The 22,604-nt window shown below is 35.2% G+C and overlaps 1 protein-coding gene across 6 annotated transcripts in view; it reads left to right on the plus strand.

Annotated features, from left to right (window-relative positions):
- Positions 1 to 22,604, plus strand: part of ank2b (ankyrin 2b, neuronal) — a 96,413-nt gene that overhangs the window by 20,453 nt on the left and 53,356 nt on the right. For 3 of the 6 annotated variants that reach the window (XM_046850871.1, XM_046850874.1, XM_046850872.1), the window contains exons 2-16: positions 3,476 to 3,577; positions 8,646 to 8,744; positions 11,621 to 11,719; positions 11,803 to 11,901; positions 12,395 to 12,580; positions 14,631 to 14,654; positions 15,690 to 15,698; positions 16,390 to 16,488; positions 18,027 to 18,125; positions 18,961 to 19,059; positions 19,375 to 19,572; positions 20,131 to 20,229; positions 20,728 to 20,826; positions 20,927 to 21,025; positions 22,137 to 22,334. In XM_046850871.1, coding sequence (XP_046706827.1) covers positions 3,476 to 3,577; positions 8,646 to 8,744; positions 11,621 to 11,719; positions 11,803 to 11,901; positions 12,395 to 12,580; positions 14,631 to 14,654; positions 15,690 to 15,698; positions 16,390 to 16,488; positions 18,027 to 18,125; positions 18,961 to 19,059; positions 19,375 to 19,572; positions 20,131 to 20,229; positions 20,728 to 20,826; positions 20,927 to 21,025; positions 22,137 to 22,334 — 1,608 coding nt within the window. The remainder of the gene's footprint in view (positions 1 to 3,475; positions 3,578 to 8,645; positions 8,745 to 11,620; positions 11,720 to 11,802; positions 11,902 to 12,394; positions 12,581 to 14,630; positions 14,655 to 15,689; positions 15,699 to 16,389; positions 16,489 to 18,026; positions 18,126 to 18,960; positions 19,060 to 19,374; positions 19,573 to 20,130; positions 20,230 to 20,727; positions 20,827 to 20,926; positions 21,026 to 22,136; positions 22,335 to 22,604) is intronic. The other 3 variants (XM_046850875.1, XM_046850876.1, XM_046850873.1) reach the window with 2 other exon arrangements.

Below are 22,604 nucleotides of genomic sequence, written 5' to 3' on the forward strand. Positions count from 1 at the left end.
TCTCTCTCTCTCTCTCTCTCTCGCTCTCACACTCTTGCTCTTTCACCCACGCAGCTTTTTTCAGTAATATCTGTTTTCTGAGATTTCTGGGTTTATTTGCACTATTTTTGCATACATATAAAAATAAATTACATATAAATATACAGAGATCACCTGCCTATTATTGTGTTGGTCCCCATTTTGCTTCCAAAACAGTCCTGACTCATTGAATATTAACAGCATTAACTTCTTCAGCAATTTGAGCTACAGGAGCTTGTCTGTTGGATCGAGCCACGTGGGTCAGCCTTCCCTCAAGTGCTGCAGTTTTGGAGATGCTCTGACCCAGTCGTCTAGTCATCACAATTTGTCCCTTGTTAATCTCGCTCAAAACCTTATGCTGGCCAATTTATTCTGCTTCTAACACATCAACATTGAGGACAAAATGTTCATTTACTGCCTAATATATCCCACCCACTGACAGGTGCCATGATGAAGAGATAATAGTGTTATTCATATTGTTATGCCTGGTCGCTGTATGGACAGGACTGAGGATAATAGAGCATTATTGTGAATGCTGTTTATCATAAAGAATAACAACTGAATGAGCATGATTAATCTGCTAAATTGATGTTATATGTTTCTGTTGATATAAATGGAGTTTGCCAACCCAGCACAAGGTTTCAATCTATTTGCATTACTCAATATCAATACATCCAAAATGTTGCATCTTTATATTTTATTTATAATTCTTGAAAAAAAATTACAGTTCATTTTTTAGTTAAAAATTAAAATATTTGAGACTATACTTTGTCATGGGAAAATTAGTAAATTGGTAACTTTATGAACAACAAGGTGAAGTTATTACAACATCATTATAACATTGTATATAATTTATTTGATATGTCCTTTTTTGTTGAATTTTTGATTGCCGTTTGTAATTCATAGCTCCTATGAGAACTATTGGAAAAGTATAAGCCCTATCATCAGTAGATTATGAATATAAATCCTGCAAATGCTGTTTTCACTTGTGACCAGGAGACCAAGAGAGCAAAAATGCTGGTTTCATACAATCTAACATATGGAGAATAATGTGGTCAAAACAAAAGAAATGAAACACATTTTTGGCATGCTTAGATACTTGTCTTCCCTTTCAGCATAAGTGCACACACTTTATTAATGAAACTGATGGAAACAATAACTGTTAGTGCATTTTGCACACATACTTAGATTTAATTGTGTCCCTGTGTCATTGGGGAAAAAATGTGACCCTTCTGCATGTATGCTAATGTAGTCCATGTCTTGTTTAACTGCAGGTCTGGGAAATACAAACTGTTGTGTTATTGCCTGGGCATGAAATAAGAAAGCTGAGCTGAACTTTAATTAGACTGAATGGGGCAGATCTATCAGGGTGGCACGGGTGGGCATTACCGCCCCATCTGCTACCTCGGCACTGGTAGCCAATTGTATAAAATATAAATTTAATCTGTTTTCTTGACTGATTTACAGCAGTAGAGCTTATGAATACTTATAAATGTACATTTAAGTATATTATATATATTATTAGTATTATTATAGGTAATTATGATGGTATCTTTGTGTGAATTGGTAGCTTAACATAATCTAATATCAAAAGTATGTTGTTCAGTAGCTCGTGTCGTAACTTTTGACAAGTGACGTCACGGGACAACAAAACATTTGGAATTGTTGTGTTACCAGTTGGCAGCACAACATATGAACATCTGAAGATAATCAAAAATCACCTAAGGTCTACAATGGTGGAGAGTAGACTGTAAAGTTTGGCTATTCTTAGCATTATATGCACAGAATTCTCAGCATTATATACTGAATATGTACATCATTCCTTGAAGCCACAAGAACCATGCATGGATGTTTGCTTTAGTGTTGCCATCCCTCAAAGGATAGCATTCTCATGCTATCCTTTTGGCACCCCATTAATAATTTTCTAGATTCACCCCTGAGACCAAACCAACAATAATCCATTCACTGAGGCACATTTTTGAAATCATAAAAAGGAGTAATGTTTCTTTTACACCCGAAACATTTATAAAAAACACTTAAATACATTGACAGATTGTGAGATTCTTATTTAGGGTACACAAATATTTGGAAATGATGCTTTTCTATTAAAAATGAGGACTGTTTAGTCCAGGTAACATAAGGGTCATATGTGGTCCCACCACCAGACATATGCACAATATTAATATGCAAAAAAAATGAAATGTATTCATGGATTTTAATATTGTCTTTCCATATGCATATCTATAACAGATTCTATCAATTTAGACTATCAGTTGTTTTACACAAAAGTTAACGAAAACATGTAATACATTTTATGAGCCCAAAGACATCTTATTTCTGTGCAGCTTTGATATGTGGCTTTTCAATTTAACAAAGAACATTGTCTCAAAGCAGCTTTACATAGATAATGTGGTGATAAAGAATGATAAGATGCTCTTTATAAGTATAAGTTTGTCCCTGATGAGGACTCAGTTTCAGCTTAGTGCGGGACACACTATATGGTGAATTCGTAAAATCATGTGTATCTAATGTATAGCAAACTTTTATTTCCTTGATGCCATAAAATATGCCGATGTAAAATTATGTTTCATATTTAGGGTTGTGAAAGTGGGGTGATGTATTCCTAAATGTATTCCTCTGTCAAATTTACATTATTAGTGAGGAGATAGAGAAAGCTAGCAAGTTAACTATTGCTAACATTGGCTAATTGCATATTCACTGCACTAAACAGGTATTGTGTTAATAATGCAGCTAGTTACCTCCCTTTTGAACTTTAAAGTACTTTTTAAGAAGCTTAGTCACTGTAGTACACACTGTATACAGTATACTTTCTATACAAAATGTACACATCTGCTATGTATGCACTGCAGCTTTACATAGCATTTATTTGAAATGTTGCTGTTTCTAGAGAAATGTGTTATTGTGCTGACTATAATATTGATATTTGCATGGTCATGTTTTATATATATATATATATATATATATATATATATATATATATATATATATATATTATTGTCACCTTGTGTTTTTGGATACAACTGATACAGTACACTGCATCTTGCTATAATAAGCAGTAATCAATGTTATTGTGAAATACTGCGATTGCGCTAAAGCGGTATGTTGTTAGGAGTGCATTTTGTTGTTGAAATGTAAAATTAATGATTGTGGCTTGTTTTCATTTCCAATTGTATCTGCAATGCTGTAACTATTTGAATGCAGGCAGCATCTTTAGCATCACAGCGCTCGAACCAGACCTGTGTGCTGTGTTCACAACCATCCGAATATGATATTATATGACATATGATATTAGCAAAGTATCGGGATGATATTCTTAAAAAAGCTGTCATCTCCACATGTACCTGGTTCAGAATAGGACTTCAAAACCCCTGATCAATTAATCAAATTAATATATGTTCTTACTAATAATAACATTTTCTTTTTTTCTATTATCCAGTCGGACAGCAACACCAGTTTCTTACGGGCTGCAAGAGCTGGGAACATCGACAAGGTTCTGGAGTACCTTAAGGGTGGCGTGGACATTGGCACTTGCAATCAGGTTAGTTTTTTCCCACACAAATTCACGCAGTATAATCCTTGTCTAAATGAATTCATTATTCTGATACTGAGCTGGAGCCCATTAGTAGACTCAACATTGTATTCCCCTGCACGAATCATGGGTTTCAGTTCAATAACTAATCAAGCCTAAAGGTTTTGCATCAGTCCATCAGTCCTAAATGACACATGACCTTTCTTGTGAATCCTGAAAATAAGAAATATATCTTAATAGCTTTTGTGTCCTGATTTAATCACTAACTGTTTTTTTACATGTTAAACATAATCTAGTTACTCGAATATCTTTCCTTTAGCTTGAAATATGATGAACGATGTAAACATCTCCAGTTAATAAATGTGATTAGTACATCATTTATATTACAATCAGTGAAGCAGGGTGTTGCTTAGCAACCGGCTACAGTAACACTTTCTGCTAACTCTCAAAGGTCAGTACATCCCAAGGGTCTCCCTTGATTTCTTTTAAAGAAGACTCCCAGTGTAATGCAAATAGGGATGAAAATTATCCTGGCTTTTATACTTGTAGCCTTTAGACTTTTTTTTTAAGTGGAACTGATTAAATAGTTACAATCACATACAAATATTATATATAAGGATATGTCTTCTTAATAAAATGGATGTGATTCGATTTTTCAATCTGTAATATCTATTTGAATAAGAAGGGTCAGAAATGCAGGTGCTCAATTTTATTGTGTTCTATCGAGTACAATCCAATATTCCTAATCAATGTCGATTGTGACGATCAAAATAACAATCGGGTGGGGGGGCAAAAATCTAATCAATAATCAAGGCTGGTAGCACAGATAAGGGTTTAAAAATTTAAAGAAAGCTATCAAATGGCTCGAAATTAGTAATACAATGGACAAGATATAGACACGCTGGGGGTTTAAATCAAGCGTCAACAAAAACAGTTATGGAACGAGCCAATGACGTGGTAGACGAGTGCCAAAACCAAAACAAAAGCACATAGCAAAACTTCAGAAGCATATGAATATACTGTGTTTCGAAAAAAAATAATAGTTGACAATCTTTTAAATTACAATTTCTGTGAATATAATGTTTCAATGTGTGTTTGAAGCTGAATTCATTACTTAAAATTGTGCATATTATGTAACCCACAATGGCACTTGTACTTGGAGCATTTTTAGAAAAACCTCTAAAGACCAGGAAAATCCTACCACTTACTCATGCCATTAGATCACCTTAGTGCTCAAAGAGATTAGCTTTTTGCTATTCTTTTATAAGTAAAGATTGCAGAATATTTCAATCAATCAATCAATCAATCAAATTTTATTTATAAAGCGCATTACAACCACCAAAAAGAGCACAAGGTGCTTTCCAGTAAAAATAAATAAATAGACAATAAAATATAAGAACACAATGTACATAAAATAGCAGTTGAATCAGGGCTACGTGTTGAATTTTATCTTCAATATTTCCGAAATTAAAGATAAAATAAATCTAAATTATTTAACAAACATAAACTCGTCCAGTCTTCTTGCCCAAATGCTCAGGCTCTATAGATTTTTCTATATATATTTTTTTTGTGCTGACTATGTATCTAAATCGTTCACAAAATCTAACTCCTCTCAACTTTCCACTGCTGCCCAATTTTCTGCTTCAAAACCAGCATATTAGGCATTTCTTTTTTATATTTCCTGTTACATATATCTTTGATCTGCATATCTGCTGACAGTATGGAAGGAGATGCACATTTTATTTTAATTAACTATAACCTTCGGCAGCAATGGTTTGGGGTTAATTTTATTTTCTGGTTGAATTCCTTGAAAAAAGCAGAGATCAAACAGAAAAAATAGCTATAATGATATAAAAAGAAAAAGAAATTGCCACAAGATATATATATTTTTTTTAATTATAGAAAAAATAATCCTTAGAAAATCAAATGCAAAAAAAAAAAAGAAAAAAGTTTCATAATTTTTTTCTTGTGTAAATTGCTTGGGGGGGAAACTTGTTGCTTTGTGTTTCATCATTGGGTATTAACATGTGAAAATAGATAGCACCATAGAGTGTTTGCAGTCTAGTTAAAAACCAGTCACATGTGACATTCTGACTGGGGTGTTGAGTGTTCGCTCCTGATCCGCTGTCCAGGAGTGACCTACAATCCCAAATGTCACTAACATTTCAAATCATTGCATCAATAATGATAAGGGAACTTTAGGTAGTAACTCTCTCATTAAATGGGATACAAGCATGCTTGTTAGTCTTCATTCCTACCTTGCATACCTGCATGCGTATTTGACCATTTGTCCTTTTATATTCACTATGTGGGTGGTGTCCTTGTGCAGACCAGGCATTTGAAATACTAGAACCATGACCTATGAGGAGAGATAATTCAGTCTCTAGTGAGTGAAAGACTCACATGCTGCACTACAATTGCTCTGACCAGAGAGAATAAAATGATTAGTCCAAAAAAGAATTATGCAAATGAAATAAATACATAAAGACATTTGTCTTACACTCATTTGAAGCTCTATAATGTTTAAATGCCCTAATTATTTAAAACATCAGTTGCATTTACTTTATATTCATATTCAATTTCATTACTGATTGCCATGTGCTAGGGTTAGGGTTAGGGTTTTATTTTAATTTCTACTGTCTGGGAAATATTAATAATATTCTACTGTCTAGGAAATATTATTAATTTATGTTCTCACCCATCATTGTTATCTTCTGATGATCTTCTGATTTGTTTGTTTATTTATTTACTGGCATTCCTTCCTATGTGCTGATTTAAGAGTCAGTTCCTATGACCGTGATCTGTCAAAACACTTCATGCACTGTGATTAATAAATCCTCACATCTGGCTGTAGAGCATCTCTGCTCATAAATCCAGTAAAGTATTTATTTTTACCTGATTATTCTTTGGCTAGATGTAAAGACTGACATTATTACGATTACGGCAAACATATCACTCATTTTTTCATTAGTTGTCCCCAGAAAAAATAAAATATTAGAATATTATAGTATAAATACATTTTATTTTCATAAAGTTATTACAAGGAATTGCAGTGTTTATTAAAATTGACTTGAATGCTGTAGTTAGAAGAACAATCAGTCATCCAGGGTTTTCTTATTTTTCATTATCTCTCAAAAATCACATTTCATTCTTTTTTAGTTGAAGAAGTGACTAGGAACATTCTACTGCACATGCAATTATGTAGCATAACACAATAAGCTTTTGAGAGGACATGGTAATCGAATGCAGCTTTTCAGCTGGTGCTCTTTTTGATGCTTCGGTCTGGTGTGATTAAGTTGCTGTGTTGTTTGCTGTGTTGGCTGTATGTAGGACAGAGTGGGGGTGTAGGCAGTGAGATGGATTAAGTGCCTTCGATTGTGAGCAGCCGATATCCTCATAAATTTTGCCCACCTGCAGTACAGCACCGCTCTCCGAGAACAGCCTTAGATTAGAACCATTCTTTTTACAGACTTACACAAACTGATACAGAGCTTCATGGGCTCGGGTCACTAATTTGATTCTATCCTAAAATTAAGGATAAAATGTAGGTAATATTGTTATATGTTGTGGTGACTATACAGTGGCTTATACACCAGTGTTAATATTGTTTTATCTAAAAAATGTAATTAGATTTAAAAAAAAATAATAATAAAAAATTCACATAATTTGTTATTCACTGATGTGATTTAATCTTTCAGTATGAACATTATGTAAAAGAAATTCTCATAATATTTTACAATATTCTTTTAGTTTTAGCAAACCATTACCTCAGTACACTACATACTTTTGTTAATTTTTATATTAATGTGCTTTAGAGTTCAATCTTTTGTATTCTGTTCTTTTTTGCTCTCTAGAATTTGTGATGATGTGATGTAGCATAAATATATTTCCAAATGTATGTAGACACCTGACCATCACATTCTTATGTTTTTTTAAACATCCTATTTCAGTTCTAATTTGCCCTCATTGCTGTCAAATAACCTTTACTTTTCGGGGAAGTCATTCAACTAGATTTATTTTGAAACATGGCTATGGTGAATTGTGTTTATTCACCAACAAGAGCATTAATGAGTTCAGGCAGTGGTGTTGGAAGAGAAGGTCTAGGATGCATAATGGAGATTAGGTCAGGGCTCAATGCGAGTGATTAAAAGTCTTCCACTTCAATTTTGGCAAACAGTTGCCCACATAATTTTAGACATATCTGATTCTATTTGGCATAGCTAAATATTCTATACAGAATAGCCACATTTTGTCATATGTGCAATATTCATCCTTAATCATAATATCGTTCTCTAAACAAACTTTGGGATATCAAATGAAAAATAAAACCATCTAAAAACAACCGGAAATAAATTTACTATAAAGTTAATGCAGCTTGTTATTTTTTTTAAACCCGAATGATTTTTTTCACAATAAAGATCATTTTTATCTTTTAATTATTTATTTTTACTAGTAGATGGCAAAGATTATTATAGATGCCTATATTATACAGTATTAGATTCTAGCCTTTTATAACTGTCATTATAAATGGCCATTTAATTTAACTTTTGGATTGCACTTTGCCGACTGATTAAATTTTATTTCTCCTGTTATTGGGTCATCAATGTATGTAGCATAAGGATTAAGGTATAGGACTAATACAAAGTAAGCTGTTCTTTAAGAAATTGACTGCTGTGAAGTCTATACACAGAAAAGTCTATACACTGACAAGAAACAGGTGTGAGTGATCAGTGACGTGAGGTTGGAGTTGCTTTTCGGAATTGGATTCTGTAATTCTGACATATTACACCTTATTACTTAACTAGGTGTGGAGCTGACAGATACACTGACACTACCAGCTTTATTAATATCTTGAATGAACTTTTAAAATCCTTTGGCACGTCCCTGTGCCAAAATGACACAGCATAAAATGGAATCCTCTGTATCTGCTTTCGTATTTATCTCAAACCTCTTATGTGCAATCGTGTTGCGCATTCTAACTGGCAAAACACAAAAAGAAGCATAGTGTCTTTTGAAGCCTCTCATTTTTTAAATTATAGTCAGGGTTGATTCCTGGTTGTTTTTTATGTCTCTACAGAATGGACTTAATGCTCTGCACCTGGCAGCTAAGGAGGGGCACATGGATCTTGTCCAAGAGCTGCTGGATAGAGGTGCCGCAGTGGACGCTGCAACGAAGGTGAGTTTGTTCTGAGGAACAGCAAAAAAGAGAGAGGAATGAAAAGAAACTATGTCATATACACACTGGCCTTTGAAGCAGCAGTGCTCTGGCAGTCAATAATATCTAGAACTGGCAACCACATAAAATAAACATACCGACTACTCACTAGCTATTATTGGGATGTGTTATATTAGAGCTGAGCCAATGCAGTGAAATGGACCTTGGGGAAATGCTGTGATAGCTTGGGCTAGTAAACTAATGTGAGGGATTAATGCTCTGGATTAATGCTACAGAATTATGTTAATCACTTGATTGATTTTAACAGGTTTATTATTTCTTCTTCCCAAGAACTAAAATATTTCAGCGTTTATTTCATGTGACTGAGTAGGATGTGTTTTTAAATTGTTAGAACTCAAGATGCCATTAAATTTTTCGGAAAACATTGTTTTGACAGTGATTATTTTTTATAGATAACTAACATTGTTAATCTAAAAAAATGTATATTTTGCTTTACAGCTGTATACTGAGGAAAGAGGACAAATGGTGTCTAAAAGGCTTTTTTCTTATATATATCATTTAAAAACTTCATATTATTTCACCTTAGTTTATGTTCCTTCTATTAATGTAAGGCTTAATGAAGTCTTATTGTAAGGACTGTGAACATACAGGGCTTTAGTTCACTTTATTAATTGGTATGTTCGCATATACCGGGATTTGTAATATATATTAAAAGCCTGGCCAATTCTAGCACATTCTAACAGAAGTGACAAAAGATCAGACTTTTTTTGCCAACATATTTTTACATCTTGCCATTAATTAAACAGTTTAGTAAATGCTTTAGTAAAAAAAATGCATTATTCACAGTTATCTATACATTATCTATAAACACACTACACCCAGTCATTTTCCTGCTTTGACCAAATGTGAATTTTAACATGCAACATTCTTTGAATAATGATTGCTAACACGGAGCGGGAACTCATTCATTAATTAACGAGTAGCCTGACCTATTTGTTATTCAGAGCTGGAATGTCGTTTTACCACAAATAAATCACAAATTTTACATAAAAATCATCACAGTTAATGAGTGTGATACATTCTTGTAGTGTTAACTTGACTATTACAGTCATTCATGGCGTGGTGTAGCAGTGGATTGCGTGTCCACTTTGCAGTGCCAGTGCCTTAAATTTGAGCCTCGGGATACACATTGGTTTAACATGTCGGATTAGATATTTGTTTTATTTCAATTATAATTTTGTTCGTGTTACAAACAAAACTAATTTTTGCCTCATTGTCCTGTTTATTAATACTGTCTCTTTGCAAATGTTTTTAGTGTTTAAGTCTCTGATTCACTTAATAAATGTATCTCGCATTTATGAATTGATTTGTTTTGTGTTCGTGTATTAACTTGTGGCAGATGCGAGTAAAAAAAATAATACTTAACATGTTCATTGAATAGGATTGTATGGCAAAACAGGCTCATATACAGCGTAGGTCCTTCTAGTTGGATAGTTTCATGTTTTCCATGATGAAAGAAATAGGGACATGTTTGAGAATGCTCAGGCTTTTTATGTACAAACAAACAAATACTTAAAGTAAATGTCTATTTTCCATTAATATAATTTAAGTATACTAACAAGAGCAATTATTTGGCTACCTCAGACAAGTGTAACCCCCTGAACTTAATACTCATGTCACATGATCACACTCTGTCACTGCTGGAATGATGGAGCCAGACAGCATGGCAAAAGATCGTCACTCAGAAATGACTTGGTATCTCAAGCATGGGAATCAGACCAGCTTTACTCACTTTACCCTTACCCTGCCAAGGCACAAGAATCAGGTTTAGATGTCGTGATGTGGTGAAACGCATGCGTCTTATAGTATTACTGAAAGCACATGCTCATGCATATAACCATTAAGCTTAGTTACTGGAAATCATTAACCTTAAACACACACACACACACACACACACACACACACACACACACACACACATGCATCAATTAAATCCTTAATTGGATACTCCAGTCGCTTTTGGAATTGATAAATTGTCACAATTCCCCTCATTTTTCTGTTTCTATCATTATAAGCCTTTCTAATAAGACCTTCTTTCCCAAACTACCATTATGATTCTCCAATCAGTTAGAGAGTGCTGATACAAGCACTCAGCTTTAAATCACTTACACTGAAGAGCTGTCTGGTTATAAGCTCACATAATCATGGAGTAATACATGCACGATATTAATAGCTAGAAACATTGACAAGTTTGCGGACACCTTTTTAAAAACCCCATTTTATGTTGGCCTTTAAAATATCCTCCTCTCTTTTGTGCTTGAGGAGATTTGTGCTCATTCAGCCACAAGGGCGTTAGTAAAGTCAGATACTGATGTAGGGTGAGGAGGCCTTGGGTGCAGTCAGCGTTCCAATTCATTACAAAGGAGTTCAATGGGGTTAACATTAAAGCTCTATAGCAGGCCATGCCAACAAATGTAAACCATATCTATCACAGGAACATCAATAATCAGTAGAAGACCACATCAGATTCCATTCCTGTAGCCAAGATAGCTAAATAATATAGGAATAGGTGATGTTTTGTCTTAAGATTTTGTTTATTAATGTTAATGTTTTTAGCCTACACAAATTGAACCTATGTTGTCTTTCGGCTGCTTCTTTAGGTTCATGTGAAATAATAAATTAAACCTATTACATGAAGCAGAAATGTTTTGATATTTGTTTGGTAATATTGCATTTAGTTACAACGCAAAGGAAGATTTTGTAAGGATATGGGTGTGTTAATTGTATCAAAAAATTTGTATTTTAAATTAGGCATCAACAGTGAAATATGTTTTTCTATTTTTTTGGTGAAACAAGGTGTGTTTCTTGTCTCGCAGAAAGGAAACACAGCTCTCCACATTGCCTCTCTAGCAGGACAGGGGGATGTGGTGAAGATCCTGGTCAAACGTGGAGCGGACATCAATTCACAATCACAGGTAAGTATCGTGTCTAGTTACATTTTAAATTGCTATTGTTTTAGTTCTAACTGAAAGGTAATTATTATATCATTATGCTACAGAATGGTTTCACCCCCTTATATATGGCTGCTCAAGAGAACCATTTAGATGTGGTTCGCTACCTTCTGGAAAACGGAGGAAACCAGAGCACAGCAACAGAGGTAAGCAACAAAAATAAAAAATTAAAAAAGAAATGTCTGCTCTTATTTTATTGCCAGAAATTTCTTTGGGTATGTATTTTAAAAGACCCTGTTATTGCCTTAAGTTTTCATACTTAATACCACATCTAAATCCTAATATATGGTCAATTGATGCACATGGATATAGAAGAACATAAAACAGTTGATTTTAGCCTCAAGGCAAAATACAAACAAGTTTGACCACGTAATTATTCTAAAAACAACAGAACCACTTGTCCTCTTTTATAAGGCTAGGATGCTACTGGTAGAAAAAAAGCGTAGTGCAATTTGGCAGCAAGAACAATTTAAACATCGGAAGTGCATCAGGTTTTACATGTATGCAACCGAAAGAGACAAAAATCAGATCTTTGTCAAATGATTAGAATTGTGTGTTAGGATACAGATATTTTACAACATAGAATAAACCCCATTTTATATTGAATTATATGTGATTAACACTATATCGTATTTGTAGGATGGCTTCACTCCTTTAGCCATCGCGCTACAGCAGGGTCATAATCAGATTGTCTCCGTCCTCCTGGAAAATGACACTAAGGGTAAGGTGCGTCTCCCTGCCCTGCACATTGCCGCCCGTAAGGATGACACGAAGTCAGCTGCCCTGCTGCTCCAGAATGACCACAACGCTGATGTCCAGTCCAAGGTAGGATGAACAGGAAACAATAAATGAATGAGGATTACCACTCAGTTTTGAATATAAAATGCAATATGCTGTAAATGTGCATGGTGTAACAGTTAATCCTCTGTCTGTTAGGCGCTTCTATGCCATCATGTCCATTTCTCCTCTAAATCTCTCATTACTTTTGGGTAGCTCTTGTAGGATTCTGATCTGCAGTGCTACAGTGTTTTTCATTACAGTATCCATTGTATGTTGTACTGTTGATCATACGCTAGATTGTGTCTCCATTTCTCTTTGTCTCTCCTCTCCAGTCTCAGTGTGCCTGTGTGCTGTGTCTTCATCCTGATGCTATTCTGGTTTCTCTCTTTCTCTTATCATCCATTTGTCTATGAGACTACTGTATAACACTATATCAGTTTTAAATCATATAAATATGTAGTCTCTGCATGACTTCTCTGTAAAGGTTACACAAAGCAATTGGTTACAAACAGAATGTGTGCATGTACTGATTTAGATGTTCCCATTTTTCTATGGAAATCAGTAATGACTCATCTTTAGCCAAAGGTAAAGTGTAATGAGGGTTGGAATTGAAGCACAATCTTCTCGTTCTGTTCTTAACTACTTTATATAACCCTTCATTAAGTAATTAAATTAATGGAGAGTAATGGGCAGTTGGCAATACAGTTTTCAGTGTTTAGAAGGGTTGAGGTCAGTACTCTGTGCAGGCAATTTAAGTTTTTTCAACCCAAACCTTAATAAACAATATATTTGAGTATTGTCATTCTAGAACAGGTTTGGGCCTCTTAGTTCCACTGACGAGAAAACACATTGTAAACATCTTATACAAGTGTGTGCTTTCAGCTTTGTGGCAACATAGAGTGTATTGTATCATTGTATCAGTAAAATTAGTAATTAATTAGTAACTAAGGGTGTTAGATATCTCAGGTATTGGTATATGTAGTTTAAGGAAGCCTGGGATGCCGTCTGCGTTCCAATTGATCCCAAAGCTGTTCAATAGGATGGTGTCAGAACTTTCTAGCAGGACACTCAAGACCTTCCACTCTAAGCCATGTAATCCATATCTTCATGGAGCTGGCTTTGTGCACAGGGGCATTGTCATGCTGGAACGGGTTTGGGTCTTTAAAGTGAAGGGAACATGTAGCTCTAGCACATCCAAAAGCATCCTATGCAACTGCATGCCCCCGACTTTGTGGTAGCTGCTTGGTGAAGTACCACATATTGTGGAAAAACTAGCTTGTAATACTTCAAATCAAATCAAATCAAATCAAATTTTATTTATCACATACACATACATACAGGGTACGACATGCAGTGAAATGCTTTATACGACGGTCCATATAGTGTATATATGGCTAAATTTGAGATACAAATTGAGGATCTTGCACAGCTTAATGCACATTTCTCAGTGGTTTGGTATTTAATTCAGTTTTTTGTAGGGTTTAACCAGGGTTAGTGGATGTTCAGTGTTTAAGGCTCTGAGTTACTAGTCAGAATGTCGAGGGTTCTAACCCCAGCTCTGCCACTTTTGGGCCCTTAAACAAGGCACTTAACCTTCTCTGCTCCAGGGGTGCTGTATTATGGTAACCCCATGCTTTGACCCTTGCTTTATTATAAGCTGGGATATATAAATACAATTATTCGCTGTGCTGTAATGTAGATCCTAAATCCAGGCAGAGTATTATTGTTGGGCAGTAAAGTATTATTGTTGGGCAGTAAAGTGTTAAGCTATATCCTGGTACTAAGTAGAAACTAATACTACCATCAAAACTTTATAAATGCTGACTTGCCAGTATGTGACTTACTAGTACAATATCAAAACAACAAATGTGCAAATTACATATAGCAATGAGCACATAATTCTAAAGAAAAATGGGAAATTATGTGCATAGACAATTAATACTTGTGTGTACTCTCTCTATATATTTATATGTTTGTGTGTGTGTGTGTGTGTGTGTGTGTGTGTGTGTGTGTGTGTGTGTGTGTGTGTGTTTGTTTGTTTTTATGTGTGTAAAACATAACAATACTTCTCCCTTCACATTCTTTACTGCTACAGATGATGGTCAATAGGACTACTGAGGTAGAGATCTCTAATTATAAATGTTTTTCAGCAGGTTGTCTGCTTTTATACTTTACATGTTTAATTTCACACATTAAACGTATTAACATTGCATGCGACATTTCTTCTGTTACTTTTCTGGAATATTTTGACTTTTTTATATGTGGCTGGCTCTTCAAGCATTGTATTTGCGTATGCATCATTCTGAATTCTTTTGGGTTCAATTAGCTGCAATATGTGCATTATTTCTATAATCATACCTGCGCTTGCCTGAAACATTTATTCACTGCCATGGTTATAAATATTTATTTGATTCAGTATGGTGTTGGTAAGAATTGAGGATGCAGATCCAATCGACCAATCAGCATCCTCCGAGCAAGTGTAATCTTCTCCATTATGGATTAAGGTTGTGCTTGTGAAATTTACCAATCAAACACAAAAAAAACCTACATACTTTTGTGACTCTACAATACGCCCATATTAACTGACAATGGTTGTAACTTAAAGCATCACGATAACTCCAGGGCAAATACATGGCATTCGGATTGCGCCTAATGGTCAAAATGTGATATTCTTTGCTCAGTCAATTACACTGCATTGGTGGAATACTTTTGATTTTGCATGGTGTCTTTGTTGACTGCATACTTATTCTTATCTTTATGCTTAAATAATTTATGTAATAAAAAAAAAATACTGCTTTAACTGTAATTAGTTAACATTTTCAACTTTGTCAACATTAACATTTATGGTAACATGTATAGCAGATTTAAACGAGATGCACAGATTTTAATAGCAAAACCAAACAAGAAATCCAAACATAAATGTCCACAAATATGATTGAATTGCATAAAGTAGACCATACTGTGTGATGACTTATTCATTTGTTTGTGGTTATCTGATTATTTTCATATACTGCAATGCATAGCATGATGCACCACCTAGATTTTAAAAAAATATAATTTTTTGCACCAGCTTTGAATGTGTATCACATAGTCAATATATCCTTCATATTTTTATAAATGATGTTTTCACATTAAATCGGACCGTGACTTTCAGAATGGAAAGGTAAGGCCAGAGTTTCACATTCTTCAGATTGCTCAGCCAATCTCTATTCATATACCTAACCTGATTTGGTTCCTGCTATAAACTACTATGGGTCAATGCTCCTTTTTTGTGGATTTCTCATTATTCTATAGATTTTCATTTCTGTTTATTTTCTGTCCTCTGTTCAACAAAATAGAATTTTTATCCAAAGTGTTCTGTATGTACATTCTTTTATATGTGTTTTGTTTTTTGCATGCCTGTGACCTCTTATGTTTATGTGAATGTGTATCTGAGACTTGTGCATATATATGTGGGATCTTTTTAAGATTTGCATTTTTTTATCTTTCGTTTTTATTTCTTCTCCACATTTCTAGGACTGAATAACTTTACTGAACTTCCTCTAGATGTATTTTCTGTTCCATCTTTTGATATGCGTTGCCATGTTTGACTGCTGCATGCCACTACAGTAGATTGAAAGTGAACTCAGGGGTTACATTTCTTCATACGTTTCGAAGCCCATGTTGTCAGTAAGTGCAGATTTGAGAAGTCATGGGTATAAAATCATAAGAATAATATTGAGTGGGATGTTGGGGGACAGGCAAGCTATTCTCAGATCAGCACTTACATGACGGTGTGGCTTTGGCGCATGTGTTTCGAGTGAAGTGTTAAGTGGTGTGTTCCTGTGTCGCTCTGTTTTCCCTTTGTGTTGCAGAGTGGATTTACGCCACTGCATATCGCAGCTCACTATGGGAATGTCAATGTGGCGACCTTACTCCTAAATCGAGGAGCTGCTGTGGACTTTACTGCAAGGGTGCGTGTTGGGACGTGGAGTGCGCACACAAACATAAATATGCACACGCATACTTTCTTTCAGACAGAAAAAAATATCAGACAGGGGATGTAATGCCTCTTCAGCATGCTGGAGTGCCAGAGTCTGCACATTTTCTAAAAAGATGTACTTTTTTTGCAGTCTTACACTGGTCTTATCAACCATTGATCAAATCTACTGTCCTGTTATGGGTGTTCTTGGTTCAAGAGACATATTTTATTCTTTCATTCATATAAACAATTAATTCTCATCAGGGCTACTGTGGCTGTGGAGTCTATTCTAGGTGGAAATAAGCCCTGGATATGATTCAAATTCATATCCTCGTTCACATCTACAGGCAATCCAGTCCATCCAGACTAGCCAGTAGGCACTTTTTTTGTGGTGTGAGAGGAAACCAGAGAATCCAAAGAAAAATCTGAAAACATTCACATAGACAGAAACTCAAGCTCAGGGTATTTGCCACTGTGCCACCCTGTGCAGTATTTTTTAATGACTGTGAGCACTGTTTCAAGTAAATCAGTAATGGTAGTTTTTGTGTATAAAAAAGAGCCAGTTTACCATACTTGTTTAAAGACTCTTAACTGAATAAAGTTGATTAGTTTTATATTTATATATGCAGTGTACACACAGTAGAATGCAAGTGTTCAAAATAGTTTCCAAGCCCCTGTAAATGTCTAAAACTACAGATATAAATTGCTCACAGTAACACAGCAAGGGTTGATTTGACAACCGAGACGCTATTATATAACATACACTGTATTACTCTACAGCATGGTTGCATTTGACAAAACGATAATTAATGCCCTTAATGTTACTGCATTATATCTAATCACATTAAAAAATAATTTTGTATAAAAAAAATTTAACCAACTACAAGAAAACAACCATTAAATAAATAACTGCTAGCCTGACATGTGGTCAGACTGTAATCAATCAGCTTACTAGGAAAAATAAAATCTCTAATTTGCTGATTTATCTAAATATTCATCTGCTTTATCCATTGTTAATACTCTCAGCCCTTAAACATAGTGACTTCATATTAAAAAAGAAATGTTTGTGAAAGCAAATTTTATTTTACTGCATTTTTTAGGTGGTTCAACCTGATTGAGCAACAGTGGATATATATATAAATAAATATATATATATATATATATATATATATATATATATATATATATATATATATATATATATAGGATTCATAAATGTAATCACTGTTCTTTTAAATTACCATTGACCAAGTATTGCTGCATTTAATTAAGTTTACTGCAATCTGCTTCATGCACATTTTTATTGTTTACAATAAATATATATTATTGGATTGGACATTGTTCATTATAAACAAGCAATAAAGTGACTCTGTATAGGACACAGGATTTTATTTGAACAACGAGAACTTAATGAAACACACCTATTGAGTTGTTCTCACCTATTGTGTTATTAAAAATTTTTTTTCCTAACTTTAAACATTAACATTAAAGACCAATATTTCTCATTTATTTGTGTCTTATTTCCTGCAGAATGGAATTACACCATTACACGTGGCGTCTAAGAGGGGAAACGCAAACATGGTCCGGCTGTTGTTGGACAGAGGGGCAAAGATTGATGCCAAAACAAGGGTACATTTTTCATGGCATATCTGGTGCTTACCTTTGCATTGCATGTTTAGCAGTTACAATAAGCATGAAGGAAAAATACCCAAAGCAACTCAATACATTTGCTATTACAGTTCTTAATCATAACACTCTGGATCTGAACTGAAATCCTGATTAAAACTTAATAAAAGCTTAATTTGAATTGGAGTTAGATCTATATTAGGTGAACCATTAAATCTAATTCAACTGCACTAATAAGTAATTCAACACTGGTATCTTAGGCTTGTTTTGCCTATTTCTGTGTGTTCCTTCCTCATTATGTCTTTCATGCAGCCTTTCAGTTGAAGTGTTGGTGTTAGAGTTGAAAATAAGAAAGAATCAAACAAAACAAGAGGTTTTAGAAACAGGAAATTGACTCCTGGCAACCATGATGGATTACATAACCCAGATCAACTTCTAAATAGATATAATAGTGCAAAGTGATGAATATAGATATAAATGTGCTTTGACCATTACAGATTCTGATTATTAGAACAAATGAACCTCACTGAAATGAAAGACATTCAGAAACCTAACACTTACTAAACCTGAAGAGTTATTTTTACATGACACTGATTACAACGACAGTTTAGATTGTCCAAGGGCATGGGGTGTGTATGTGTGTGTGTGTGTGTGTCTGTGTCTGTGTCTGTGTAAGAGAGAGAAAGAGAGAGTGCTGGCAAGTGGGTCATATTCTGTGGTGTATTGAAATAAAGTGCTTGTTTATGCTTTGTGTGTGTGTGTGTGTGTGTGTGTGTGTGTGTGTGTGTGTGTGTGTCTCTCTCTCTCTCTCTCTCTCTCTCTCTCTCTCTCTCTGCAGGATGGCCTTACACCTTTACACTGTGCAGCAAGGAGTGGACACGACCCAGCAGTGGAGCTCTTGTTGGAAAGAGGAGCTCCAATTCTAGCCAGAACCAAGGTACAGTATAAACACACACACTAAAATCATTTTCATATTATTATCAGTTAGGGTTATTCCTGATGACTGTGCATAACTGTAGCTGTATGTTGCAAAAGCCAGCTCATACCCTAACTAAGATAAATATTTGTTCTTTTTATCAAATGCCTTTAAAAGAGTATTAGCCTCCAACAAATATCACCACTCAGACCCACTTAAGCTATTTTATATTTCTTTTTCAGCTCATACATGAATACATATTATACCTGTGCTTTGCAGGATGATGCGAGTGTGTGACTAATTTTTTCTTTCTCTCGCTTTTTTGTATCGCAATAGAATGGCCTGTCTCCTCTCCACATGGCAGCACAGGGTGACCATGTCGAGTGTGTTAAACACCTGCTGCAGCACAAGGCACCGGTGGATGATGTCACACTGGACTACCTGACTGCACTCCATGTTGCTGCTCACTGTGGCCATTACAGAGTCACAAAGCTTCTGCTTGACAAAAGGGCCAATCCCAACGCTCGGGCACTGGTACTATTCCCATTCCCCTCCCTCTTAGACCTGTTTTATTGTCTGTATAATCTGTATTTCACACATATATATATATATATATATATATATATATATATATATATATATATATATATATATATATATATATATGAAATACATTACAGACAAAAAAACAGGGCTGAGACACACACATACACACACATATTAGGGGTGTAACGTACACAAAATTCACGGTTTAGTATGTACATCGGTTTTTAAGTCATGGTTCGGTATGTTTAGTATCTTTCAGTATATTTAGTATGTTTTAATAATAATAAAAAAATTTGCTCAAACTGCGAGGCGGAGACTAAACAAACTTGTGGTCCACCACTTAAAAAATTCCTAAAGGGAAGTCAGATTATAACTTAAAACGGTAAAAGGAGAGAGAGAGAGAGAGAGAGAGAGAGAGAGAGAGAGAACATAAGCTTCCTATGCACAGGATTGAATGACTTTAAGATTTAGGTAGTAAATTGTTACTCAAATCCATGACAGTATTACACATCGCATGCTTATTGATCCCGTCTTTACACTTCGCAGAATGGCTTCACACCTCTTCATATCGCCTGCAAAAAGAACAGAGTGAAGGTGATGGAGCTTCTTGTCAAGTACGGAGCTTCCATTCAGGCCATCACTGAGGTATGCATAACTTAATACAGATACACTGACAAAAGTACAGTACTCTGCAGAATTATTGGGACACCTAATGATGTAAATGGTCGAATATTTTTCGAAATCAGCATTTTTTTGCAAATAATATTCTGTCTCTTTTCTGGAAAGACTGTCAAAGTCTGCCCCTCCTGCATGTAGAACACAATAGGAGACTTTAATGGTCATTGCAAACAAGGTTATTATAGAATGAAATGAGAAAACGAAAAAGTTTAATGGAAAAAAAGCATTCAAAAATTAATTAAAAAAGGTGAGTTTCCAAAATACCAAAAACGCACTGTAACCATGTCCACCTGCAATTCCAGCAAAAGCAAAAGGATATTTTTCCTTCTTCGTTTCTTTCTTTCTTTCTTTTAGTGTTCTGAAATATATATAAATATCAGAATGTTTCCTTCAGACCCTCATTTTATGACCTTTAGGATCATGTGACCTTTCCCTTATGCTGCCTTTTACTTTTCTCTGCCCCAGTCTGGCCTCACCCCTATACATGTGGCAGCTTTCATGGGCCACCTCAGCATTGTTCTCTTACTGCTTCAGAATGGAGCATCTCCTGATGTCAGCAACATAGTGAGTACTGTTAGAGAGAGAGCGTGTGTGTGTGTGTGTGTGTGTGTGTGTGTGTGTGTATGTGTGTGTGTGATAAACTTTAAATCTCTTTTAATTCTAGCGTGGTGAGACAGCCCTGCATATGGCTGCTCGAGCTGGTCAGGTGGAAGTGGTGCGCTGCCTGCTAAGAAATGGTGCAATGGTTGATGCAAGAGCTAGAGTAAGTGATCTAACACACACACACACACACACACACACACACACACACATACACACACAGACACCACTAAAATTGCTCAATCTCCCCTCCCTCACCTTGTCTCACAAATGTCCTACATGTGCTGTCCCTATAATAAACTCATTTCTAATCCTGTCCATCCTCATCACTCCCAACGAAAACCTCAACATCTTCAGCTCTGCTACCTCCAGCTCCACTTCCTGTCTTTTACTCAATGCCACTGTCTCTAAACCTTACAACATAACAGGCTTTAGTCCACAGTCCTATAAACTTTCCCTTTCACTCTTGCAGATACCTATCTATCACAAATCACACTTGCGACTCTTCTAGACCGACTCCACCCTGCCTGCACTCTTTTCTTCACTTCTCTAACACACTTCACAACCACTTCTCACCACAAATCACAGTATCATCTGCAAACATCATTGTCCATGGAGACTCCTGTCTGACATCATCTGTCAACCTGTCCATCACCACTGCAAACAGAAAAGGGCTCAGAGCCGATCCTTGATGCAGTCCAACCTCCATCTTGAACCAGTCTTTCGTTCCTACTGCACACTTCACTGCTGTCACAATGTCCTCATACATGTCCTGCACCACCCTCACATACTTCTCTGACACACCTGACTTCCTTATACAATACCAAAACACCCGGTCGTACACTTTCTCTATATTCACAAACACACTATGCAACTCTTTCTGACCTTCTCTATACTTCTCCATCAACATTCTCAAAGCAAATAATGCGTCTGTGGTGCGCTTTCTGGGCATGAAACCATAATGTTGCTCACAGTTGTGTCAAGGTTATTAATAATAATAATAATAATAATAATAATAATAATAATAATAATAATAAAAAGCTCTATGGTACTCCCGTAAAAAAAGATTACATTTGGTGCATGTGTGTAATGAAATGAAAGCCCTGCATTAAAAAATTTTAATACTAACATATATATATATATATATATATATATATATATATATATATATATATATATATATATATATATATATATATATATATATTAGGAGTGTAATGGTTATTATTATTATTATTATTATTATTATTATTATTATTGTTTTTTCTTACTAGGAGGACCAGACTCCACTTCACATTGCCTCTCGTTTGGGAAAAACAGAGATTGTCCAGCTGCTACTGCAGCATATGGCTCATCCAGATGCCTCTACAACCAATGGCTACACACCTCTGCACATCTCTGCTCGTGAGGGGCAGCTGGACGTAGCGTCAGTACTCCTTGAGGCTGGAGCTTCTCATTCCCTACCAACTAAGGTGCCAGATGAGTAGCATGTGGAATGGAATGTTCCTTATATACTGTACATCTTTAGACTATGTTTAATATGATCTTGCCCTTGTCTTTTTGTGTTTGAGCTATTCATATAACTGTAAGAAGATATGCATTTGTTTATTGAGAAGTTATCTCAGTAAAATATACAAAAATACACCACACAACATACACAAGCATATATTGTTAACAGCACACAACGCAGATGCACAATATGATTAATAAATTAATCTGCATTGAATTGAAAGCTCTTTCAG

Source organism: Silurus meridionalis, chromosome 6 (genome assembly GCF_014805685.1).
Source record: "Silurus meridionalis isolate SWU-2019-XX chromosome 6, ASM1480568v1, whole genome shotgun sequence".
Lineage (NCBI taxonomy): Eukaryota > Metazoa > Chordata > Actinopteri > Siluriformes > Siluridae > Silurus > Silurus meridionalis.